The sequence below is a fragment of the Ambystoma mexicanum genome, chromosome 6p, assembly GCF_040938575.1.
Source record: "Ambystoma mexicanum isolate Mex_15411 chromosome 6p, UKY_AmexF1_1, whole genome shotgun sequence".
In the NCBI taxonomy this organism is placed as follows: Eukaryota; Metazoa; Chordata; class Amphibia; order Caudata; family Ambystomatidae; genus Ambystoma; species Ambystoma mexicanum.
The window spans coordinates 1470040206-1470068172 of record NC_090935.1 but is presented as its reverse complement, the minus strand read 5'-3'; the positions used below and the strand labels follow the sequence as shown (position 1 = coordinate 1470068172).

General features: G+C 46.2%; 1 protein-coding gene across 4 annotated transcripts in view; it reads right to left on the bottom strand.

Annotated features, from left to right (window-relative positions):
* NAAA (N-acylethanolamine acid amidase) overlaps positions 1-27967 on the bottom strand; it is a 539996-nt gene that overhangs the window by 110457 nt on the left and 401572 nt on the right. For all 4 annotated transcript variants that reach the window (XM_069626299.1, XM_069626298.1, XM_069626296.1 and 1 more), the window contains exon 9: positions 7339-7367. In XM_069626299.1, coding sequence (XP_069482400.1) covers positions 7339-7367 — 29 coding nt within the window. The remainder of the gene's footprint in view (positions 1-7338; positions 7368-27967) is intronic.

Here is a 27967-nt window from a genome sequence, read left to right as displayed (position 1 = left end):
GACTCAAAGTCTATAGAAACTCAAAAGCGGCCCATTGCTATAATTACCCCACCACGGAAAGCTAATTCTAGGAAGACCTCAACATCTCATAGAGCAGCCTCAGAGGAAACTACGTTTTACCCGCCAGCCTTAAGGGACACCTCTGCAAAGAAAAATCGCCAAAATGGATATTCGGAATCCCATCATAACAACTCACACAGCCGTGTACAATCTCGTGAGGCAGAAGTGAACAGGAAGAACCAGACCCGCTTGTTCAAAATTGAACAAATCTCCAGTAAAGACAATTTTATGATTTTAAACCGAAGAACAGTTTTGAAAATCATATCTTCGACAGTCAGTCTAAAGAAACTGAAATCTGATGACTTTAAATGGATTCAGCCCTATCACAGTGATAACAAGGCCAAGGCTTACCTGTTCATATACGCCACTCCATTACAGGACTTCTCCAGGGAAGTAGGAGACGAATTAAAATCCTTGGGGTTCTTGTTATCAGAAATAATATCCCCGGAAAACACCAGTGATCGGACAGAAGATAGGGTTGCTGCCAGCAGCTATAATCCCCGAAGCCCGTCTCATTATCTTTCTGCACGGAGAGAAGCCTTAAAAGCACACTTCTGCGACTCAGTGGATAAGAATAAAGCACCTAGGGGCCTAAACCAAGACGCACGCCACTCACCGGAAGTAACTCGATGGACAGATAAACAAGTTCATTCTCCTGAACCATCCCGACGAACACACCATCTCGCCCGAACGTATGCGGCGGCTGCATCTGACTTCTCTAATAGAAGAGGCCGCATTGAGAAGAACAGGGACACCCCCGTGTGAACAATGTATGGACAAATATCGACCATATGTGCCGAGACATGTTACCAGAGTCTACTCACCGGCCCCAAGAAAGGACATCCAAAGAAAATATCGGCAAGGCTCACCTACCAGGAAGAGCGAAGGTAGGGAAAAAACATCTTCAGCAGGTGGTCCTTGGAACTGGATCAAAGGCGCGCTGAGTGCTAAACGATCTAGATAGCAACCATCCTCCGAAGCCAGCGAGTTGTGTGTCCAAAAGACTTTGACCCTGGCTTCATGGAATACGAGAGGACACACCCACTTAGCGGAACCCAGCACCGTAGATCTAGCATTCTTTGATATCTTCTGTCTCCAAGAGACCTGGCTCCAGGAAAAACCGTCGATCGACGGATTTGAAATTGAGACTTCACCAGCTATTAAGGGCCTGTTAGGCCGCCCGTCTGCCGGACTTCTAATCGCGGTTCGTTCAGGACAGAACCTGAGAATTATCAAGACCATGAAGAGGTCATATGGGGTTCTGGCAGTCCTGATAGAGTGGAACTACGAGGCTGACAGCTTACGCCCTGGTACTAAAACCCGTCATAAGCACCCTCTAGCTTTGATAACCACGTATTGGAACCCGCAAAGAACAACAGCAGCAGACTTCTGTCAAATCATGGCTGAAACCATAGATGAAATTATGCTGGAATGGAACACCCCGTTTGCAATAATTTGCGGAGATCTTAATGCGAATTGCAGCCACAGTAACCAACAAGATCTTGTGGACGTTTCCACTACGCAATCGGAATATAGAGGTAAAGCCTGGATGAACCTCATGGCTGTAAGAGGGATGCACAACGCAGCGTGGATCTTGGGCAAAGATACTCACATTCCAACCTGGGAAAGAAGCCAGTCGACGGCAACTCTAGATTACATCTTTGTCTCACAGGCACTAACCACAGAAATTCTCAACTACCAGGTGGTGAAAACGGAGGCAAGCGATCATAACATGCTCACTTTGGAATGGTCAGCCAATGTCAAGCTGTGTAACCAGTATTCTCCTTCCATCGAGACGAATTCCCAACAAACCCAGCTTCGCCTTACTGCGGCCAATGTGCGTTCTCTAACCCAGCATTACGCTGAGATAGCTAAAACTCCTAACACCTCCGGAAAGACACAGAGGCCCAACTACCTTCCGCTTCTGATTGAACATAGAAAGAAGATGGGGCCTAGGAGGACAACGGTATCATCCTTTACTCATAATTATGACAAAATCATAGCAGAGAAAAAGAAGGAGTTAAGAAAACAAAAACACAGAGCAACGATTGCAAATACTTGGGCAGCGTGGGACATGTGGGAAAACCACAACAAAATCTACAAATCATGGATAAGATCAAGGAGAGCAGTTATATATCAAAACGACGCAGAAGCAATGTTAAGAGCCATTGCCTCAAAAAAAAACTGCCGACTTTTGGAATCTGATAAACCATTCACAGAGCAACACACAACAATATGCTCAACGCAGTGTCAGAAGCAGCCTGGGTTCAATTTTTTACAGCGCTTTTCACAACCCCACACTCCACCATAAATCTGCGGGTAGAGTTGACGCAGTCATCTTGGGCCGATTTATCAGACAAAACAGATATATCTATGGCCATTCAGAAATTGAAATCCTCTAGAGCCCCGGGCCCTGACGGCCTCTCCAACTTGGACCTAAAAACTCACATCAAGGAATGGGTTCCCTTTGTAAGTCTTCTCTTCAAACACTGTGCCGATAGTAGGAAAATCCCTTTATCCTGGACCAAAGCTATAATAATACCCATCTTCAAAAAAGGAAGTCGAGATGAACCAGGTAACTATCGGTCCATAGCTTTGTTGGATATCCTGGGAAAACTATTTGCTTCTCTTCTGCTGGACCGCTTCCGCCGCTGGGCGCTTTCAGCCCCCTGCAGAGACCCCTTTCAGGTTGGCTTCAAGAAGAACGGAAGCACGTCGGTAAACATCTTGATAATCAACATCTTGAAGGCGAAAATCAAACAAGGGGCACCGACAGTATACGCGGCCTTCATCAACCTCTTGCAGGCTTTTGATAAAGTGGACAGAATGCTTTTGTGGAACAAGTTAAAAAATTGGAAATGCCCAGATGCCATCCTGAATCCAATAATGGCACTGCATTCCAACACCACGTTAAGTGTCCGTCTCAATAAACAAGGGTCTCTGTCAAAGGAAATTTCAGCCAAAAGAGGAGTCAAGCAAGGTTGTCCACTGTCCCCGGTGCTTTTTGCTGCCTTTCTGGGTGATTTCAAAGAGTCAGAATCCACTGTGCGCTCCTTTCCTCCGAACTTTGGTGGCTCCAAGCTTTCTCGAATCTTATATGCAGACGATATGATCCTGCTTGATCAAACGCCCATTGGCCTCCAACGCCAGCTGAACAACTTAGCCCATTATATGGACACCAACAACTTGGCCATAAATAAACTGAAAACTAAAATCATGATCTTCTCCAAAAATCAGCCATCAATGAAAAATATTAGGCCCTGGACTGTCCACCAAACAAAAATTGAAGTGGTTTCTCAATTCAAATACCTTGGAGTAATTCTTGATGGAAGTATTCAGGATGCTAAAATGCAAGAACATCTATGGGCGAAAGCAAAAAATCTAACTTCACAACTAAGAATGGTGGATCGCAAGTACAGTAAATTTTCTTTGATACCAGCTATCAATTTCTACAAGGGCAAAATGGTTCCGGCTCTGACTTACGGTATGGATGCTACACTTACCATACCAACCTCCTTCTGGCAGAAACTGGAGGGTTTAATCTGGAAATCTGTTCTCGGCCTCCCGAACTCTGTTCCCATTGTGGCCGTGAGAAGTGAGCTGGGCCTATTATCATTGAGGGCCACGGTGAACGCTTATACACTAGCACTATTCAGAAAGATTCACATAAAAGATGGGCTCCCCATCTGCAATTTCATTGCTCAAGAGACGACTTCAACTGACTGTAAGGCTCTTGCCAACTGGGCTGAACACCAAAAAAACAAACTGCAGGAGCTAGCGTGTACCATGGATGACCTAATCTCCAATCCAGTAAGAGTCAGCAAAAAACTGAAAAATCAGGATTGGATAACGACCAATGATCAAGCACATGCCTGCAAGCTGCTGAGCCACCTCCCTCCTACGTTCAATAGGCTAAACACTCCTTTAGCCTAGTGTTCAAAATTTCCGGATAGGAAATTAAGATCTATTTTTTTAAGAGCATGCTTGAACATACTCCACACAAGAGAAATCTTGGGAATAAGACACCAAACTGCTATTAAAAGCTGTAGACTATGCAAGGCTCCAGACTCTATCGAATCAGTTCGCCACCTCCTTTTGAACTGTCCTTCCTTAACGAAAGAACAAATTACTTTCCTGTCACCCTGTTGGGTCGATCGTCAATTAATAGAAGACACCTGGTGGTACCGTCTCATTTCTGGGGAAAAAACCCGCTGGACTGTTGCAACATCCAAACTGCTGGAAGCAGCATTTATTAGAATCAACGCCCTTGGAGCATAGCGCATTCCCAGCCCATTTTCTCGCTCTAACTGCTTCTGCGAGGGGTGAGGTTCCCAATGGAAATTCTCTGTCTCATACACAGGCAAACCGCTGTTTACCTGTCACTACACTCGAACTCTGGTAACTGAGCCATACATGCCCGATCTCTTTAATCAATGTTTAGCCTTGTAAAAATCATGTACTTTTGATTATGCACAAGTAAATAAAAAAAATTAAAATAGGTGAATACCTCAATTTAACAGTTGTGGTAGGCCAGAATTTGGAGACAGACACAGAAGCATGTTTCACACAAGTTTTATTCTTGTTTTAGTATAAAAAGGACAAATTGTTCCCTAAATCTAAGATTCCCAAACCTACTCTGTAGAAAAGAATGCCAAAAGGGTGCTTGCCAGGGTGTCAGGTCGGCTACACAAATGAAGTCCTCTGACCAGAATCCTAATGTTCAACTAACTTCTTTTCCTACCACTCAAAAGAATAACACAAAACAAACTCGATTTACTTTTGAGGAATTGCCCAATTAAAGGGATTGCTGCTGGCTACTGACCTCCACCCCTGGCGCTTATCGGTTCGCTCACCACTTTGAGATTGTTTCTTTCTCTCTCTCTCTCCCCACTCTGGGGCTTATGTTTGTTCCCCACACCTGGCTTGACTATGTATCTTCCCCCCCACACCGGGACTTGTCTGTCACGTTGCCGCCCAACTCACATTCCTCTGGGGCAACTAGGTACCATTTTGCAACTGGTGGTGCTCCCTGGGCAGGTTCTGCACTCTTTCTGGCCCTTCCATCCCACAGAACCGTTTTGGCGACTTGTCCACTGGCCTCCGCCTTGGTCCGTGTCTTTGCTCCTTTGCAGTATACTCAGTGTAGTGCTCTCGTGGTGGCTCTAATCCTGGGGGTTTGGCCCAAACCTCCGAGGTGTGGTTTAATTTCGGTTTGGGGGGGGGGGGTTGGTGTCCAGAGTCCCTCTCTGAGGCTTTCCTATCACGTAAGTGGGAGTCGCTTCCAGAGGTATCTCACGTACCCTTGTCCTCTAGGGAGTGTTAAGTGTAGCAGGCTCACCTGCCTAGTCCCAAAGAGGGCGGATCCCCCCTTTGGGAGAAGTGATTATCTTCTTGGATTCATCACACAGTGCAGAGATTCAAGGAAAGCACAACCAAGTGAAAAGGTTAGTCCTGAGTTCCAGTTCCCTAGTCCGCTGAATCCAAGACAAAGATACTGGAAAATTACTGTCCTTTTCTCACTCTCTTTTCTCCACTTCCTCTCTTTTCTCTATTCCACCTTCACCTAGTCATTTTTTGCCATACATATTTTTCTCTGTCAGTCTTTCCCGTCTGCATTTTTCTTTTTTGGCCCCTGCTGTTTTCAATTTCAGTTGTGACGTTTACCCACTCTTTCAGTTCCAGTGATTACTCCTGCCCCCCACTCACTCTGCTAATGTTTTTCTGTTTTCTATTTATCCCCCTGATTCACTCTTACTTTTAATAAGAACATCTTCTTCCAGGCCTTTCCCACTTTCAACATCAGCTTCTGCCTCATATCTCTGCTCTTCTGCACCTTGATCTTTCCTCTTTCAGCTCCAGCCGCCCCCCAACTCTCGTCTTCTTTTCCTCATTCTCCTCCCCTTACTTACTCTGTCTTTGTTCTGTGAGCAGTCAAGTGATTCTTAGGTGGGACATTGGTATCGCCTGCGATGTGTCCAATGTGGTGCCCATAATTGGCTTGCTATCAGTCGTTCCCCAGTGTGCCTTGAAAAATATTAATTTAACTTGTACTGAGGCTCTGGTTTGGAGTTTATGAAATACAGAGCCAATGTTTTGGCATTGGGGATAACTGCCCTGTTGCTTGTCTGCCATTGCCACGGTTCTCAGTCTCTTTGTGTCGGCATCTCAACAAAGCCCCAAGTTTCTGGTTTGTGACTCGCAGGTCAGCTTCCCCACAGTGCGTGCTCCCAACTTCGAACTCAAAAGCACAGGAATCTTGTCATGCAGAAAGGCTTGCGAACTGTCGGAAGCAGCCTCTGGTCCCCTGTGGTAAGAAACGTATGGCCTTGGCTCACAGACCGTGACGTAGGTGCTAAGGTATCCACAATCCTGCTCACATCCACTTGTGTAGTGAGGGGAGAGGTGGTCTGGGAATCCCTCATCTACCACCTACATTGTTTGCATTACAAAGTGGGTGGGTTCCCCTGGCCCCAGAGTCTCCTGAAAGTCCTCCAGGGGTCTTCCAAACGGGACTTCATCACAGGTGGTATTCAATCTTCAACAAGAAACCTAAACAAGGCACAGTCTACCTCAATGTTACAGGGCTGACATTATTTACCAAATACATAAAGTTTAGAGCAATGAACTAAGACACGAATAGGCACTTATGAACCCTAGTCTGGAAAGGGCAGAAGTAAAGATGGAGCCTATACTTAGAAGGCACAACCTCAACACAACATAGAAGAGACACTCATTGAGTTTGGAAGGGAATATTCATCTACCTCCAGATGAGCAACATCAAAAGACTAAGGAGATACCAGAACTAAAACAACCACAGGAACATACAAAAACACAAAAAAAACATACAGACAACCAACAAAGAACCGCACAGAGAAAAACACCAACACAAAAAAGGATCCAGGGAGAAGAGCTAAACGAATCACACAACAGCACTCAAAAGCAAGGAATATATGTTGCCCCTATGACTGGGCAAACAAAGTTAGCAGAAACTGTACAGTTGATGTAAGCAGCAATAAAAGCAATCGCTCACATAACCTAAGACAGCACAGGAACACCATCCACACTGCACGTATCACTATGTTTCAAAGCAGTTCTAAGTCAGATATACTAATACAGTCCTTTACCATCCCAATCTGGAGCATACAAGGACTGAAAATGCAAATGTTTGGAAAAATAACCTACAAGAAAAGATTTTACAAAAGATACCTGAGAGCCACAATATTTTAATCCCCAACGAGCAAAGAAATATTAAAAACACAAGCAGTGTGCTTTACTTACTTGTTTAGGACTGGCCTCACTGATAAAACCTGTGTACAAAAAAATAAAAGCTTTAGTTAAGCAAGCAAAGGTTGTTCAAAGCCTTACTGGGAATTCCATTGGAAAAATGTTTATATTTTGTAGTCCATGACAACGGAATTTTAGTTTTCAGAGCACAAGAACTAAAAATCAAGAACTTTATTAAAATTAACGCAAAATCTATACAAAAAAATTATTTTGACAAATACATTTGGATACACGTATATACCACATGCATTTTGCGTTGGTGGTCATTGAATCATGTTGAAGGCGAGCATATAAAATGTAAGTGATTGCATTTATTTATCTTTTGATGATTTGGAAGGCACACACTGAAGGACAACTGCCTCGTGTAGTCCTAAGGTAAAACGAGTAGGTGGTGTTTTGGGGATGAAGCATTACACCTGGTGGGGTAAAAGGAGAATATAAGGTTACAACAATAACAAGCTTGTCATTAAAAGAACTTGGGGCATTCCAGATCAGAAAAGCGATTAGGAAGATGGAATGGGGTAAGTGCATAAGTGTTGGAGCAATCCAATTTGCTCACTCGGGTGCTTGGAGCCTTCCAGATCAGAAAAGGGTTTATAGCGACTGTTTCGACAGTCAAAGTGTCTACATACAAAAGTTTCGACACAAGAGCATCGAAAACAAACGATTTGAATGCATTTTTAAAACAAACATTTTAATGAGGGGGTTCCCCCCTAACCCCCTGTTTTCTTTTAAAAACAAACAAGTTACTTTCTTACCTGGTAACGTTCTTTCGAGGGGATGTTCCGACAACGTATTGCACATCTATGACAGGTAATCACCACAGCTGTGCTGCTTCGGAAAATCTTCGGCATCTGCATCCCTTCGAGGACCTCCTTCGACGGCTGACGTCACCCGATGTTATTTGTAGGACGCACGCGCCCCAGTTGTAATTTTTTCCCCAGAACGTGTGGCACCAATCTTCTGCCAGTATTACTACAGAAAGCCTTGCGGAAACAAAAGCTGCAATCGCATAAGAAATTCTGCAGAGGGGCAGGTTGGGAGGGTTCGATGTGGAATACGTCTTCGGAACATCCCATCGAAAGAAGTAACTTGTTCTTCGAGGGGATTGGTTCCTCCGACGTATTGCGCATCTATGACAGACTCCCAAAGCAGTACCAACGTATCGAGGCGGGAAACGAATTTAGAATGCCCAATCAAATTGCAGAATAGAGGACTGCCTTACCAAAGGCCAAATCTTGCCCATGGATAGAATCCAGGGAGTAGTGTTTGACAAAAGTATGGACAGAGGCCCATGTGGCTGCTTCACAAATGTTAAGAATGGGAACACCCCTCTGCAGAGCAGTAGAGACAGCCACACCCCTAGAAGAATGGGCCCGTATGCTTACCGGAGGGTCCTTACCCGCCAAACGGTAACATTCAGAGAATGGGCCTCATCACGACCTCGGCGGTAACCCTTAAATCCGGCAGTAGCGCTATTACCGCCGGATTTAAGGGTCCACCGAATCAGGGCCTCGGCGGATTTCAACCCAGCTCTGAGCTGGTGTGAAATCCGCCGAGAATTCGCACTCATACCGCCGGCGGGAAATACGCCGGCGGTATGAGCGCGAAATTTCCCCAATTGAGCCCAATGGGGAATGGGGCATTCCTGAATGGGCTCAATGGGGAATGGGGACTTCTATTAGCGCCGGGGGCTATGGCGGTCGCGCTAATAGCCCCCGCGCTAATACCGCCGGCGTTACCGCCGAGGTCGTGATGAGGCCCAGTGTCAAGATAATCCATCTAGACAAAGGGCCTCATCACGAGTTGGGCTGTAGCCCTTAAATGCGGTGGTAATGGTATTACCGCCACATCTAAGGGCTGGCCCTATCACGAATTGGGCGCTAAATCGGCTGTTTTACCTCCAGCTTTTTTCTGGAGGTGAAAATTCCTGTTTTCGGCTGTATTACAGCAGGCTGTATTAGCCCGCAGTATTAGCACCGAAATATTCCCCATTGGATCGAATGGACCCATTCAGGAATTGGGGATTTACCGTTAAGGCCCAACCCGTGATCCAGTGGTAATACCGCCGGTCGGCGCTAGGGCCATTACAGTCGGCGGTATTGCAGCCGGGAATACAGCCCAACTCGTGATGAGGACCAAAGTCTGCTTAGTAACAGCTTGTTCCAAACGCCTTCCAACGTAACCTACAAAGAGCTGATCGTCCACTCCGACCCGGGACATGGGTGAGATGTAGAAACTTAAAGCTCTCCTAGGATCCAACCTATGGAGCCTCTCCTCTTCCTTACCAGGATGCGGAGGAGGATAGAATGCCGGAAGAATGACCTTCTGGCTCAAATGAAATTCCGACACAACCTTCGGAAGAAAAGGAGGACGAACCCTAAGGACAACCCTGTCCTTATGGAACACCGTGAAGGGTGGCTTGGCGGATAGTGCCTGCAACTCACTCACTCTGCAAGCGGAAGTAACCACAACTAAAAATACAGTTTTAAAGGTCAACAGTCTCAAAGGACAAGAATGTAAAGGCTCAAATGGAGCGACAATTAGGAATTTTAGAACCAGGTTCAGATCCCAACCGGGCACCTGGAAAGGTGACGGTGGAAACACATTAGTGAGCCCTTTCAAAAACTGAGAAATCAAAGGAATCTTAAAATAAGAACACGCCTCAGACAGGCGCTTAAATATGGACAGCGCTGCCAGGTAACCTTTAATGGCACCCACTTGCAGGCCCTTGTGGGCTAACGAAAGCAAAAAAGACAGAACCACAGGAATGGCACATGAAAAAGGATCCACATTCTTAACCCTGCACCAGTTGCAGAACTTTCTCCAACGGCAACGGTACAGGGACTTCGTTGCAGGCCTTCTGGCCAAAAGCAACACCTCCATCATGTCTTCAGGGAGGTCCCAATCCTTATACCTCAACCTTTCAGAAGCTAAGCATGAAGGTTGAGGGACTTGACCTCTGGATGGAGAACCTGACCCCTCCCTCCCGTGAGAGCAGATCGTCTCGGTAGGGAAGACGGCGTGGAGGACAGATGGACATGTCGAGAAGGTCCGGGTACCACATTCTCCTAGCCCATGCCGGAGCAATAAGGGTCATTCGGGAACCGAACCTCCGTAGCACTTGCGGAATGATGGGGACTGGAGGAAATGCATACAGCAGTGGGAAGGACCACTCCACTACGAACGCGTCCCCTAAGGCTCCTCTTGGAGGAAATTCCCGCGAGCAGAATCTTTCGCACTTCCGGTTGACACTGGTGGCAAAGAGATCCACTTGTGGGTTCCCCCAAAGGGCGAAGATCTCCAGGAGAATCTCCTGAGCCAGCTTCCGCTCGTGAGAGACTGTGCTCTGCCTGCTCAGAGCGTTCGCCACCGCGTTTTCGTCTCCGGCCAGATGAACTGCCGAGATCGAAATGTCCTGCTGGATGACCCAGAACCAGAGCTGCATCGCCTCTCTGCACAGAGGGAGAGACCCTGCCCCCCCTTTTTGTTGAGGTAGTGCATGGCCACTGTATTGTCCGTCAGAATCAGGACATTCTTCCCCCGCACAGATGGCAGAAAAGCCTTCAGGGCTAGCCGGACGGCCCTCAGCTCCAACAGATTGATATGGAGTCTGGACTCCGACGGAGACCAACGACCGTTCACTGTCAACTCGCTTGGCATGAGCTCTCCATCCTGTGAGGGAAGCGTTCGTCACGATCGTCACCTTCAGCCAGGGTAGCCAAAATGGAGCCCCCTTCATCAGTTTGCCTTCGACGGCCCACCACAGAAGATCCTGGGTGACCGAAGGCGGCACCTGAACGGGATCTGACATCCTGCCGGAGGACTGTGACTACTGTATCTTGAGAGCCCACTGCAGAGATCTCATCCGCAGCCTGGCCTCTGGCACCAGGAGAATGCAGGATGCCATGAGGCCGAGCAACCTCAAGAACTCGAACGCCGGGAGAATCTGGGCATGTTGAAACTTGTTCACCATCTGCAGAATGTGATGAGCCCTCACCTGGGGAGGAAAACACAGCCCCAGGGATGTGTCGAGCACTGCTCCGATGTACTGGAGCCGCTGGGTAGGTGTCAAGTGGGACTTCTTTAAGTTGAGGGAGAAGCCCAGCTTGTGAAGGGAGTGGCAGGTGACTGACAGATGATCCAGGACTTGCTCGGGAGAGCGCGCCCTGATCAACCAATCTTCCAGGTAGGGGTAGACGTGAATCCCCCCCTTTCCTGAGATACGCTGCCACTACCACCATGAGCTTGGTGAAGACCCTCAGGGCGGAGGTAAATCCGAACGGCAGGACAAAAAACTGAAAGTGCGAGTTGCCAACCGCGAACCTCAGGTACTTCTTGTGCTTGGGATGAATCGGCACATGAAAGTAAGCGTCCTTGAGGTCAAGAGACACCAACCAGTCCTGAAGTTGAAGGGCCTGGAGGACTTGAGAGAGAGTAACCATCTTGAACTTGTCCTTCCTGAGGAGCTTGTTCAAACCACGCAAGTCCATGATGGGTCTCAATCCCCCATCTTTTTTTCGGGATCAAAAAATATGGGGAATACCATCCCTTGATCCTCTCCGCTACAGGCACCAGTTCTATGGTGCCTTTCTCCAGCAGGGATTTGATTTCCTGCGCAAGGAGCGGATCCGAACTCTTCAAAGAGAGATTCCCTGGTGTCGCAAGGCCTATGCCGGAAAGGAAGACAGTAGCCGTGGGTATGATCTCCAGAACCCACACATGTGAAGTAATGGCACGCCATTCTACAAGATGCTGCGCCAGCCTTCCCCCAACCAGCGAACCATGGAACAGGGCCTCATGACTGAGCTGAAGCGGCTGCAGCAGTGCCTGAGAGCAAAGAGGCAACTGCTCGAGTGGCCTTGGCACCTCGAGTGCCCTGTTTTCCACCTCTGGTAATCCTACGTTGACCCCTTTGACAGGCCGCTCCCCTCGATCTACCAAAAGACGAGTAGTCTCCCCTCCATTGCTGTCCCCTAGGACGAAAAGGCAGAGGTTGGCGGACAGCAGCGCCCAACGACTTCGCTGCAGCCTTTGAGGTCTGCAACCTCTCAAGGCTCTCGTCAACCTTGCTGCCAAAAAGATGTACACCCTCAAAGGGCATGTTGAGAAGCCGGGCTTGTAGGCCAGGAGCAAACCCTGACTTCTGCAACCACGCAAATCTGCGCATCCAGGTGCTCGCCGCCATGGACCGGCTGACACGGTCTGCCATGTCCAGACCCGACTGAACGGATTCACACATGGCATCCTTGCCATCCTGAACGAGGGCAAGAAAACCATCCTGTTCCTCCCCTTCGGGAATATGTTCAGCCGCCAAAGACACACAATTCCACAGAGTGTGAGTGAAACGTGCTAAGGCACACACAGAGTTGGCTGCCTGTAAAGCCATACCCCCTGAAGAAAACACTTTCTTTGCCCAGCCATCAAAACGTTTGTCGTCCCTATCAGGAGGGGTGGTAGGGTACGACGCCTGCTTTGCCGGGACCGTAGCCGCCTGCACCACCAAACTCTCCGGAGTTGGGTGCATCAAGTAGCGGGGGTCGCTACTGGCTGGACGCCACCCTTCTCTGTAAAGCCATATGAAATGGCAGCACCGGGTCAGTGGGTGGACCTTGGTCAAGGATATCTGTCAGGTCATCCTGCAGAAAATCCACTGGTGGTGCAGACCACCACAAGTACTCCATCACCCTCAACATGAGACGCCGGTATGAAGACTCGGCGTGCGTGCCAGGATCAGGCCTACTGAACTCAACCTCCGGAGAGGTGTCCAGACCACTGGCGTTGTGCAAAGACTGACGCAAGTCTTCCAACTGGCTATGACCAAACAAGAGTTCGTCAGGAACCTCATCAGGAACCTCATAAGGAACCAAACCTTCATCAGACCCTTCTTCCACCTCAGAGATGTAATCCAGAGGTTGAAACAAATCCCTGGATGAAGGCACAGAAAAAGTTCAAATACAAGCCTCACTGACTTCTTCAGGGCCTTCCTCGGAGTTTCCACCTATGCACGGGGTACCTCCGGTAAAGCCTCCACGAACGCCGTCGAGGGCTTCGACGGAATCGGAATCGACGTCGAGCGTGGCACTGATGGCTTCGACACAGGCCTCGAAGGCGGTGCCCCGAGCATGTCTTTCGACGGCCTTGGCGCCGATGGAGTCGACGACTTCCTCGGAGGCGGAGCCTCAAGAGAGTCCTTCGACGGACATGGCGCCGATGGCATCGACGTCTTCTTAGAAGACCTCACAGGCTCCGATGGTCTCGAGGGCGTCAAGGACCGGGACCTGGAACGGGCATGGCTAGAGCAATCGACCTTGTCTGATCGGGATCTCGATGGCTCCCGATGATCGCGCCGACCGCCCGAGCCCGAAGGCGTGCAAACGGTGGCCATAGCGCATTTCTTGCCGGCTTCTTTCAAAGGTACGGAAGGAACGGAGCCCTGCGATTCAAAAATCGCCATCAACTCCTTGCGAAATGCGTCCCATTCTGCCGGAGATTAATGCTTGCTGGGACAAGCTACCTGCCATCTGGTGGAGTCCTCGGTCGAGGACGGGGAAGGCGACCTGTGACGGCGCTTCCGCGAGTGCCTAGAAGTGGCCGAGGATTGGCGGGAACCACTACAGGACCGAGACCCCCTGGACTTACGCCGACGTCTCGGAGAGTCGCCCCTCGAATCGTCGGTCGAAAGCCCAGCGGATTTCGACTTTCAGGGTTTAGAAACCCTACCTACAGTCAGCTTCTTCCGCTCCCGCAAGGCCTTCGACGTTAACGACTGGCAATCGTCACATTCATCGGTGGCGTGGTCCTCGCCGAGGCACCAGAGGCAGACGTCGTGCGGGTCCGTAAGTAACATCTTGGAACCGCAGTCCCGACACTTCTTGAATCCCGACCGCGTGGTAGAACAAGACGAAGACATGATATCTTTTTCACAAAACACTGAGTTCGAAGAACCGATAGAAGTAACAGAAGAACCGAAGCGCGCCGAGATTCCGAAGCGAACACGGTCGCAGAAAAAACGGAACTGAGGCTACGGGCGTTGTGCGTCCTACATAAAACATCGGGTGACGTCAGCCGTCAAAGGAGGTCCTTGAAGGGGCGTGCCGACGTCATCCTCGCAGGACGCAGAACATTTTCCAAAGTAGCACTGAGCACTGCTGTGGTGATTACCGGTCATAGATGTGGAATACGTTGGAGGAACCAATCCCCTCAATTTTTTTTTCTATACGAAAAAATAAAACCTGTGACATGAAAAAAATGCATTTGAAACTTTTTTTTAATGCTTTTGTGTCGAAACTTTTGCATGTAGAAACAATTTTTTCAAAACTATGACTGGACAGCCCGAAACGACTGGCAGTGCATCAATTCAAAGGAGGAGTTAGTTATCATAGATGTTAATAGGATTTGGCACATACACAATCATCCAATGGCAGGGAAAAGACGTTATGTTAAAACTAAGAGAAAGAAATGACACGGATCTTATATCAGAATCCCTTTTCTTCCCGTCCTACCCTGTTTAGGTATTGGTTCTATGACCAAATCTAAGTGTATTATTTTCGGCCTATCAGGATTTTGCCCGGTTCGGTATCCAAGCTTAATTAGTTCCTGGCCTTGTGACTGGCAGTTGCATCTCTAGGACAGTAATTTTCCTTCAAGGTTACAGTATATTCCTTTTTGGCAGAAAGAGGAATGTACATCTCTCAACACAAATGCCTCTCTGGGTCTCTCTCGCCAGTGCCAATCCCAGTCTTGTTCAGAAAATGATATTCTTCCCGTTCTGTAGTTTTTAAGCTTTCATCGCCCAAGGCCAGAGAAATGGGCCTGAGGCAGAGTAGTGCAGGCTGGGACTATGTTCTTGACCGCATACATGTCTAGGGGTCCTGGTTCCTGGCTTATGATTTAACTCGGGGTACATAGATGACAAGCAGCAAACAGCACTCTCAGATACCTTGAAATGAACCTGAAGAAACCTAATGGAGTTGATTTTTACAAATGCAAAAATTAAGTGGCATGACACTAAGTGTGACTGGTTGAAATGCAATTGAATAGGAGATAAATGATAACCTGATTCTATCATGAATGAAACACTGATGGGAAGTTTATGCTTTACAAATTATGGGTAGATTGTTGCCCCTGGGAAAAGGGTTAGTTGATCACCTGAGAAATATTGGCTGAGCTTTGGTACTTTGATGAAGAAACATACTACCACAGATTCTTAAAATTATCAAAAGGAAGCCATGGAAGTGGTATTCTGGTGAACAGTCATTAAGTAGACCAGAAATGGGCAGGGAGGTATTGAGATCTGGATACTGACCCCGACGTTGTAACTTGGAACTGTGATTGCTTTTTATATAAGAAAATGGTTGAAGAGGAAGTGTCAAGTGTCATCCACACTCCAGCCACCCCCTTTGTAGCACCCGGTACGTGACGTATGAAGAACAAATAAACCAGCAAAGAGCAGCAGTTGGGCTCTGCCCAGTGCCTATTAGAGTAACAGCAGCTATTGAAGTACTGGCACGTAAGAAAACCTGGACAGTAAGGTACCCATTGAGAAAACCATATCTACAGTGAGGACAAAATGACGTTTGTCAGAATGGAATACCCAAAGAAGTCAAGAAGATAATAAAGGAAGACGAATAGTGATGTCATAATACCTCGGACACACACACACAGATGATATAAGACCAGAGAATGCTGATGGAAAACGAAGTCAAAAGGAGATACTATGGATAAATGACATCTTGAACCCAAGATTAAGAAACCTATGCCATATTCACGATGAAGATATTCAGTTAGTTTAAGCGTGTACAAATGCAAGAAACCGCAAGAAGCAAAGAAATTGTGATGCTTGCTTATGCTTAGAAGTAAATAGATTGCGGCAAGCGCCAACATATACATATATATATATACCTCAAAAGTACTTTATACATGAGTAGAATTCCACTACACACATGAACAGAATTAAACAAGGTTACTAAAGGTCTCAAGAGGAGTGTCGCAGCAAAAAAAATGAGAAATAAGACGGAGCAAAACTCAGCTGGTTGGAAAAGGCAGACAGTGGATACAATTAAGGAGAAAAGAACAGAGGAAGCTGGGGTGCAGACAAACTCCCTGCACCTGGCTGGTCTTTCTGCATGCTGCTAGACGTAAGTCGAAAAGTATGAGTGGGGTTGATGCCAACCCAATCATAGTGGACCGTGTAATCTAGTGTCCTATAGAGAGTAGAGCCCATGGGACGTCGTATTTTAGTGACGCTCATGGTGGCCATTTTGAAGAAAGGGCTTAGTTGCCCCACCTGAAATTGATTATCCAATCCCATATCCCCATTACCACATACAGATATAGTACCTATGAAAAAGTAACCTTCCTATAACCAATCACGTTGCAGGTTAGGTTTTTAAGATTGTACGTCAATGATGATTTTTTGCTCTAAATACAGTGTTTTTTCTGAAATTAAGTTGGAAGAGAGAGAGAGAGAGAGAGAGAGAAGATCGAGCGGTTGCTGATGTTCATTGTGCTCCCCGTTTTACGTACTTGTCATTAAACAGACTCCCTTTGCCAAACTATTGAGATGTCAGTTATTTGATGCACGAGTATGAATCTGCATCCCCATCTATCTCGAGGGTACTGCTACTCATCTTAAAGGGCTGTTTGGAGATCCCCACTCAGAGGGCTGGCTGGAGACCATCCAGTTCACTTGGTAGCAGAGACTGATTGTATGATTAGATAAGATACCCATCGGCCATCGACATAAGTAACTTCGGGTCCTCAGCAATATCACAAGTCCTTTGCCATCCGGCTGACAGAACGAAAAGCTCCCCGTAGATAGTGGTTAGTTTAATTGAAAACCCTGCAGAATAGGTGTGAAGGGACCTCTGCTTGCTCCCAAAAACCTCTTCCCAATTCTACAAGCAGCTGATCGAACGAGCGGCATGGAAAGGCGGTAAGAAAGGCAGTGATCCCGAGCGTCTGGAGAGGAAAAACATGCGAACGGTGAGTGAAAAAGACTGAATGTTTTGGCAAAAGCTGCATGCCTTAAAAACAAGTAAAGGGAAGGTAACAGAGGGAGGTGGGACAAATATAACGTCAGAGTAAGAGTATAACGTAAATGTATATTTAAGGGGAAAATATTGACTAGAGTGTGGCTGAGCAATATAAAGAGATATTGTGAATGTCGCCATGATAAGAGTATATGTCCAGTGCCTGGGTTTTAAAGAGCGCTAGCAGAAGCCTTCATCTAAAGTCCTGATTGATAGGATGATGTGGGAGAACAGATCGATAAAAGACGATCTGAAAGAGATGGGCTTACATTCCATGTCGGAATACAAATAGGGGCAGCATGCATCTGAGGAAACAGATGGCATGACATTTGTGTGGCCGGCCAGAGTCTGTCTGCCTGTTTTATGTGTTTTAGTTCATTTATGACATCATAAGGTAAAAAACCTTTTTGAAATAGCATGAAAATTGCACGATTATAAAGAAAAAATGTTGCATGGCATGGATTGATGGTTGTTGTTAACAAAAGTAAAAGTAAAATTATTGTTGAAAAAACGGGATTGGAGCTTGCGACGATTGGTGCTCGCTCATAATGTTGATTTTGTTTGTGAAATGTAAGGTCTAATAAAGTGTTATATAAAGAGGATAACGTGTTAAGCATGGAAGACATTACCCCATTGATACACTTGTGCAAACAGTTGCCGAAGCATGCACCTAAGCTTAAACAGTACAGTGCGGAATAGGTTAAAGGGGCCACAGACAAAATGTTTATGCCACGGCCCCAAGGTGGATCGCTATCTAAAACGGTCCTGCGGAACATGACAACATATTTACATGCCACGTACACAGGAAAAAAGTTAGACAAAAGCCTGGCTAGTTTAGAACTTTTGAAGATGCACCAAGAAGAAAAAGAGGAGGAGCCACCGTTAGATTGGATATTGAATGTATGCACAGAGGGGGGTTAAGAGCCTTCTGCGCCACCCACCCCGTCTGAAACAAAAAGCGAAGCTTGTAAAGACAAAGGATTGTACCCATTGAGAGAACTTAAAGCAGCCACGGGATATAGCAACCCGTCATATGAGTCGCCTACGCAAAGTAGCGACGAAAGCCCAGAAAAGAACAGAGAAAGGGATATTACCTCCAAAGTCCCGAAGGACAAGGAGAGATGCCAAAAGGAAAAAGGAGATCAAGTACAAGTAAGTACATCTCGAGGTACGGGAAGAGAGGTAAAGAGATGGAAAGGAGATGAGGATAGGACTGATGAGATAGCATTCACAGAGAACGAATGGATGGGAGGTCAGATTTTATTGAAACTTGATGGTAAAGACATTGAGGATATGAGACAAAAGGGAGAACAGGACGAATTGGAAGGAAAAGAGAAGGAAAAGGAAAAACGATTAAGAGACGAAGGGGTTAGGAAAGAAAATAGGCAGAAACGAGAGCAGCTATACCATGCGAGGCAACAATCGAAGACAGAGCACGTGATCTCGAGTATCTGAAAAGAGAGGTTAAAAAACCCGATCCAGTAGTAGACTGGGAAGATATCGAAGAATTCTTTCCTGATTACGATTCAGTACCAGGCACGTCTAGAGTAAATTTAGAAGACGACTTCGACACCAGAAGTATCGGAGAGACAATCGATAGAATATATGATGAGATGGATCTAGAAAATATACCCCATGGTAAATCAGAGGATGAGCGTCTTGAGAGCACTCAGTTTTATGATATAGCGGCCGCCTCCCGACGTAGCAGACATAGAGACCTGTCCTTAGATAGGCTGACACTGAATAAAAATGAAGAAGATGAGAGAAGTTGCACGAGTTGGGCACAGACAATATCAGACGCAGAAAGAGGAGAATGTGGAGAAAGACGCTTCTCTAGGGGAAAGGGAATAAGATGGTCGGATTCTACTGGATCTGCACCTAAAGCACAGGAGTTAGCCATACAATCAGATCAGCATGAAGGAGTGTCAGAAGGGGGTGTCTCCACCATCATATGTGAGCAGATTAAGGACATTGCCAGGTAGACAGCGATGCAGGAATATTCCCTGCAGTAGACAGAAAAATTATGGGAGAGGATAAAGAGTTTAATGTGTCGCAGTTCCCCTTATTAGAAAAAGGAGGAATGAGGCCACAATATATAACTTGGCCACAGATGGATAGAGAAAACCTGAAAAATAAGCTCCCAATGTTGACATCTGGAGCCGGAAAATGGATACATGAGTTAGAAAAATTATGAGAGGAAACACTTTAGCTATAGGGGATATTAAGGGTCTTTTAATCGCCATACTTGGTGATAGAGCCGACGATGTGTGGACACGTGCAGGTTACCCTGGGGTGACTACAGTTAATACTGCGCATGACGGAGCGTTGTTTAACAATTGAGGAACCGCGGTATGGAAAGCGATTCGAGTGCTATAACCAGACACTTCTGATATGGAAGCTATAATGATACACAAGATGAAGGAGGGAGATGATCCGTTGGCTTTATATTCAGAATTTCCAAGACACATAGTTATTGGAAACGTGGCAATCTTGGGGGAAATCTATACCCCCGTTTTACCATATATCATGCCAAGGGCTGCCAGAACAGTTACAGAAGCAGCTCAAGAAATTGGTAGGGATTGAGGCTAAGCCATGGTCTGAAATACAGCTGACCATCACGCACGATTGCAGGCTGCTGAAAGAGAAAAATCGCAAAAAGAATGCTGCACGTAAGGGCGAAGAGGCTAAATTAGTGCAGAAAAAATTATCAAAATATGCCATTCAGGGGGCAATGATAACAAGTACAGATGGATCAAATACGCAGCAGGTGAATAACCAAAGGCAGTTCAATCAAAGCCAGAATGGGTTTTACCCAAGAGGATGACAGAGTAATCAGGGAGGGTTTCAGAGTAATCAGGGAGGTTTTCAAAATATGCAAAATGGGCAAGTAATCAGACCACCGCCAACATGTTGGACATGTGGGATGACAGGGCATCTTGCACGTATGTGCACAAGTCAAGGAATGGTGCAAAACGACCAATTCACAAGAGGAGGGATGGTGAATCTATCTGCGTTCTCGCAGCAGGGTGGAAATGGATTTGTGCAGAATCACGTGCTACAGCACCAAGAGTACAGCAAAACTTGCAACCGCAGCAGAAGGTGACACATTTTCCACAGGGACAGTCTCCACAGTCTCTGATGCAACTGTCACAAACAGGTACAGGACAGGTATTGAATTCTGGAATAGGATATGCCACTGGTGATGGAGGAAATCCATCCACTCAGTGTGGGACAAGATTATATATGGACTAGGACAGCTCACTGGGAGACCTGATGTGTTCTATTTTATCAGTGACACCGAACCCTCACGAGGAACCAAGGGTAGATGTCTTTATAGGGGATAAGGAATATTATTTCTTAGTTGACAAGGGTGCTACGCGTTCGGTTATACGTGAAGGCAAGTTTTCTTTGTCTGGCGACGCTATACTCAGGGCTTTACAGGAGCAACAAGTCGTGTTCCTTTTACAAAAGAACTTCCAGTTTCCATAGGAGAATGTGACATGAAAGTGCCACTGCTATATTCAAGGCAGACTCCTGTAAATATATAGGGACGAGACTTAATGACAAAGCTAAACATGACAATCTTGTTCACGGAGAAGGGCATAGTATGTTCAACTCCAGGAATGCATTATTTGAACGTGTGAAAAATGATTAGAGCATACGCAGGACAAATGACTATGAGAGCTACTCCACTGGAACAAAAGACATTCGCATATGGAGTGCGCATATTAATGTCATGGCTACCAGGCCTTGCAGACAAAACAACGAGAACCCCATATGAATTTCTGTTCAGAACAAGAATACCTATGCATGAGGAAAAGGAACAAGCGTTTCCCTTAAAGGCATGGTCTAATAAAAAATGTTATTGTCCCTACAGGTCGGCCATGTTTTTTTAAGCCTAAGTGGCTCGATTTTAGAAAACTTTCCTATGGACCTTACCCGAGTTTTCGTCCATTAAACGCACGCGAAAACAAGCACCAGGGAGCCGCCATTTTCTGATAATCCTATCTTTTCCCCGATCGCCCTGGCTGACCTGCTTTTGCGGCACTAAATAAATTCCCCCGCCCCTGAGCCTGTCATCAGCAGACTCGTACCGCCCATTTCCCAACGCCAAAGCATGTCTTGTGTCAACATTCGCTGCGCTTCAGCTAATGACGTGTCGCCATGGAAATGGCAGGACGCCTCATTCCTCAATAAGTATAAACAGACCGTTTCACAACACAAAGCAGCAGATTTTCGATTCCATTCCTCTCTCTGTGTTACTTTGAGTATTCTGTGACTCGTTTCAGTGCTCTGGTCAGCTACCTTCGCTGCTTGTAGCCCGTGTGAACAGATACCAGTACCACCGCTATAAATTATTTTAGTTTGTTTAACACACAATGGCTACAATAATGCCCTACATGTACGAGCCCGAGTATACCGAGGAGGAACTACTGGAAAGGGAAGTACGCGAAAACGATGGGGATTCGGACGGCAGTTGGCAGGACGAATCAACAGATGAAGAGCCTGGGCCTAGTCGAATGGACGGCATCTCCACCTGGTGCACATGCAATCGGTGCGAGCTAATGCCAACTGAGGACGAGAACTGCTGCTGCCAAGAAAACTCAGGATGCCTGGCCTATATTTTGGAAGGCGAGCCACGACCGAAATGCATCACCGAGCTGCCAGACTTCAGGGCAGCCTGCCTCACACGGGCCGTGTTGAGAATAATGATGGTGTTTATGCACGAACTTCGCGCAACTGTTCGTCCTCGTAATCCGAGTAACGAGTAAGTATACTCTGCTTGTCATGCCACTCCTATTTCATGTTCTTCTACTATATCCAAAATTATATCTACATATCATTGTAACGCATGTAAGTCGTTCAATAGTGTGCATTGTCTAGATAGCATTTGTCCGTGCAGAATGCCATTAGTTACAAGAATTGTCATTGACAACAAACGTTTATTAAACTTATCTTGGTCATTTAAAAACAGTTTGTTTCATTCCTTTTCACAGGTGGTACAGGCTGGTGGCCTATCGTTCCTTTACATGGTGGCTCCACGGGAGACTTGGACACAGCGTTCGAAGAGTGATACCCGCCTGTGCCGTTCGTGCCATTAGAGAAACGTTCCCGAGTGACAGCGGTCAGTACAGGGGATTTTCTCTCGCTGTGCTGCAACCTGACCTGCATAATCTTTAAAGTCTTGTATTTTTGTGTCATGAAAATAAGATACAAAATAAAACATCACATATATTTCAACAACGGTTGTTTCGATTTTTTAAATGAATCAAGTGTGTCTCCATTCAAGGATGGACATCAGACATCTGTGCTCCGAATGGGTGAAGGTCTGGTCGCTGTGAAGCAGGGTGGTCACTATCATTCCAAGCTAACATAACATATTCTCGATAATGCATGCACTAAATAACACTTGTTCAAAGTCTTTCAGTGGGTTATGTCTCTATAAAAGTCACACATATGTCTATACTAACAATTACCATTGGATTATACAGGCCTTAGGGTCTTGACCACTATAATACACCGGTTGAAGTGTGGGTCTGTGCTCACAAGAATCTCCGGTATGTGGCATTTGTTATTGATAAGCAACGATATACTGGTATAAAGGCGGTTCGCGCCGGTGGATGCGCGCTGGCATGGGGGGTGTCGGGGGCGTGAAAGGCCAAGGTGCCAAACTACATGTACACTTCAAAAGGTGTCCCACACCAAGGGGCCATCAGTCACATGGCCTCCTCAGACCCTGTGTCTCCAGCCAGGCCTCCCCTTGAAGCAGGCCACCCCCCTTGCAATCGACATAAGTGTGTCTCCATTCAGCAGTGTTCCTGTGCCTTATCTGCACGCCCCAGGCCCATCCATCCCACCCCCCTCTATCAAAGGCGGTTCGCGCCGGTGGATGCGCGCTGGCATGGAGGGCTGTCAGGGGCGCGAAAGGCCATGGTGCCAAACTACATGTGCACTTCAAAAGGTGTCCCACGCCAAGGGGCCATCGGTCACATGGCCTCCTCAGACCCCGTGTCTCCAGCCAGGCCTCCCCTTGAAGCAGACCGCCCCCCTAAGACCACGACATACATACGTCATTCATTCACAAACACACCCCTGTTTCTAATACTTTATAAACCACTTGATATGTCTCATGAGAACATCTTTGTGCTTTGCAAGTCAACTCCTGAACGTGTTACCTGGCAACCACTGAGATCTACGCTAATCTGCTCGCCGTCGTGCTATCCGTGAACTTCTGTGACCGCTTAGAGCAAACCCATCAGTGTGCTACCTGTGGCTACCCACCTATTCTCCTGCAACATACTGCTCTGCTTGCTGAATCCAACTGTTTGTTGGTCAAGGTAAGGCCATGTATCCTAGTCATATTTCGCAGAGTTTTAAATTTCTATCTATTTGCGAGTTGAGTACACAATAGTGCTAGGTTCATTGGTCTCATTGCTATTGACTTGAGTTTCCATTGCTATGCTATCAATAGATCTATTTATTTTCATCTGTGTCGCAGACAACGGGGACAAAATTGGGGCACTTAGAACGCGCCAGCCAAGCGGGCCGTGGCATTTGGGAGAGAAGCCAGTCGCATTTGCACATTGAGGCGCACTACATAGACGGATTCTAAACTTCAAGTTCTCACAGATGCCTATACTACGTGATGTTGCAAATAAAGAATGCGAAGGACAGCGCCCAGATGAGGCCCACAAGGCGCACTGGAAGTATAAGGGTTTATTGTTTTTTGACCTTGAGACAGGGACCATGCCGAAAGAACTACATTTGAAGGGAGTGCGCAATAACGTAAGAGACGATAAGGAAGAAAATTCAGAAACTACACCAAGTTTCATTTTAGTTCAGTATACGAAAAATTGTTGTCAAGAGCACGGTCCGTTTTACAGACTGCATTACGAAGAGACACAATGGAAATTTCAAATCTTTACACGCTTTTATACCGGAATGAAGATTTAATGAATGGATGCATGAATAAATGAATGAATGAAGAGCTAGGAAAAGCAAGTAAAACGTGTTCGTAGTGGGCACATGGGCATGCAGGTCCACTGGTCTCACCGATCTCGGTCCTTGGCCCAGCCACTTTTCCCTGCACTGCCTACCTGCACTACAGGACTGTCTCTGTATCCTTCAGCCCCTTCTCCCGGCATTTACCTTGCACTTGCCACCAGCTGGCCCTATTATTTAATTTGTATTCAACTAACCATTTACAGCCCTTCCCCATGCGCGATCAGAAAGACACCTGGCCTAGTAGGATCGTTGTCTGTCTGCCCTTGTTCCCCAGCTGCCTCGTCACGCCTAGAAACACTTGAGTATAGGCGCGTTACAAATGCCATATCATATATCATTCCTCACGCATGTAGACTAACTGTCGTTTATCATTGTGTGTTGTCCTCGATTTATCTTGTTACTTTTCGTATTGATTTTAGAGACAAACATACTCCATTGAACTATCCTTGCAAGCAAATAGTTTCTGATCGGCCGTAATAAATAAAATGAGTAATATTAATGAAGTTCGGCTAGCGAGACTAATTATAACTTTTTTTTTTTTCATAACAGGTATTTGATCCCATTCTGCCACTGCCATCTGTTTGAGACACCGGCGGATGGATTCTTCAGCAGACACCTGCAGCTTCGTGTCAACAACTGGAGCACAATTACCATATTATGGGATGATCGCCAAGGGCCCACATGCCCTTACGCTGTACTTGTGGCTAGAAGCAACATATCAACCTTTAGGCTGGACTAGTGCCTAGTAGATAAAAGAAAATAAATGGCTTTCTGAGTTCATATGGCAATTGCTGAATATTCTCTAAACATTTAATGTCAAATAAATGTACTTTACCAAATGTACCGTGTTGCTGTTTCATTTTAAAGTACAGTTTCATATTCCGAATTGTGGTGCGCTGTGTTGTGAGTTGATCTGTGTTGGTTTCCGGTTTCTGTGTGGAGTCGCGCAGAAGACGACTGGGCGCGTTTGCCTACGCAGCACAGTAACGTCACGGAGAGAGGCGGGGAATATGAATGTTTTGATAATGTCAGGCTCAGGAGCGGGGGAATTGATTTAGTGCAGCAAAAGCAGGTCAGCCAGGGCGATCGGGGAAAAGATAGGATTATCAGAAAATGGCGGCTCCCTGGTGCTTGTTTTCGCGTGCGTTTAATGGACGAAAAAACTCGGGTAAGGTCCATAGGAAAGTTTTCTAAAATCGAGCCACTTAGGCTTAAAAAAACATGGCCGACCCGTAGGGACAATACACATTTTTACTAGACCATGCCTTTAAGGATACAAGCAGCCATAGTGCAATGAGAGATGGCTTTGCTTGATGGTTGTGATGATGAAGGCAGACAATGGTGCGCAATAATCGCCATTGGGGAAGGTTACAGATTGACTGACGTCACTGATGATGATCTATTTGAAAAGCAAATAGGTGAAGATGAGATGGCAGTTGAGGTAAATCTCATTTATTGGGTGGAAATGATTAAAAGAGAGGTACATCAGAAAATGATGTTGGCACAAAAATGTCCTAAATAGTTTGATGACGACAAAGCAAAGGTGCCTGTTTCAGTATGGACTAGAGGCCCTTATGACGTAGGCTTACTGAAAGGAGTCGGAGAAGTGAAGATCAAATTGAAACCAGGAGCAATTTTACCAAAAGCACATCAGTATCCCATGTCTAAAGAGGCAGATGAAGGCGTTTTTAAGACAATTTCAGCCATGATGGATCAGGGCATCTTAGTGACGTCAGAGTCGTCATGCAATACTTCGATTTACCCAGTGAAAAAAGGGAAAGGGGGGGTCTTGGAGGCTAGTACAAGATCTTTGCCCGATAAACCAAATAGTAGAGGCCGAGTTCCCTCTAGTCCCTAACCAGTCTACAATTCTGTGTAACATACCTGTTGAGGCATGTTATTTCACTGTGATTGACTTGAAAAATGCATTTTTCTCAATCCCATTGCACAAAGATTTGCAGGATTTGACATATTTTACGTTCAGACAAGTTCGTCTGAAAAGCACAAGGCTGCCTCAAGTGGATTGTGAGTCTCCTTCAATTTTCAATAGGGTCCTGCAGATGGACTTAAGCAACATTGCATTAGAGAGTGTTGTCTTGCAATATGTGGATGACATTCTAATTTGCAGCACAACAGAGGAAAAGTGCAGACGCGATTCTATTCAGCTATTGACTATACTTGCTGAGAAAATAAATAAAGTTGACAAAGAGAAGTTACAATATTGTGTAAAAGAAGTGCTGTACATAGGCCAGCTGATCTCACATGAAGGGAAAAGGGTTACCCCTGAAAGAGCTGAAGCATTTAAAAAACAGCTAAACCACACACAATAAAACAAATGCAGAGTTTTCTAGGGTTTTGTAATTGCGTCAGGGCATGGGTCTCTGATTACAGTTCGTATACTAAGCCCTTATTACAAGCCTTAAATAAAGCCTTAAATAAAGCACAGGCAACGAAAGAAAAAATCGTGTGCACTAAGACCATGGAGGAAGGGTTTGATGAACTAAAAGAGGCCATTTGCACAGCACCAGTCTTGGGGATTCCCAATTATGCAGAGGAATTCTATCTGTTTTCACACACAAATGGCAGAGTTATGACAGCAGTCCTTACACATGAAAACCACTTGGGGTACAAGCCCATGGCATACTACAGTGGGAATTTGGACACAGTAATGAGAGGTCACTTCTCATGTGAACAAAGTTTGGCTGCCGCAGCGTTCACCATAGAGAAAGCTACAACCATTGTGATGGGGTGCCAAATGACATTATTCGTCGAGTATGCATTATTTGCCATTATAGAGAAACCAAAAGGCACATTGACAGCTCAAAGAGCTTCTGCTTATGAAGTGGTCATATCGAATCCAACGATTAAAATAGTTTGATGCAAAATAGTGAACCCTGCTATGTTTATGGCAGAGCCAGTCCCTGAAGGAGAGCCAATACATGATTGCGCAAACTAGGAAGAATTTTATGATGAGATTCCCAGAGTGAAAGAAAATGCATTGGCAGAAGGAGAAATTGTATTCATTGATGGTTCTTCCAGGATCGATCAAAACGATGGACTAAGATATACAGGTGCCGCTGTGATGAAGCACACGGCGAATGGGGAATTCTGAGTACTCATTAGTGCACGGTTACGGTCCCATTATTCAGCACATGCTGCAGAACTATTGGCATTGATACTTGCACTCGAGAATCACGCAGATCAGGAAGTAACGGTGTACAGTGACTCCGCCTATGTGACATCGACAGTGCACGCAGGCTTAGCGCGCTGGAAAAGGAGGGGCTACCTCCAAGCGGACGGCATGCCAGTGCTGCACGCCACCTTATTGGACAGGCTCATTAAGGCACTACAGCTTCCAGTGGGCATAGCGGTTGTGAAATGCGCAGCCCACACGAAAGGGACAGATTTGACCTCACATGGAAATCAAGCAGCAGAGACTGAAGCCAAGCGTGTGGCAACCGAAGATGAAATAATAATGAATGTGCAAATGTCTGATGTGCATGAGAAAATGATTGTTGCACACAGTGAGCCAGAAGGCTATAGCAATATGCCAAAAATTCAGTTAATGGAGCTCCAAGGAGAAG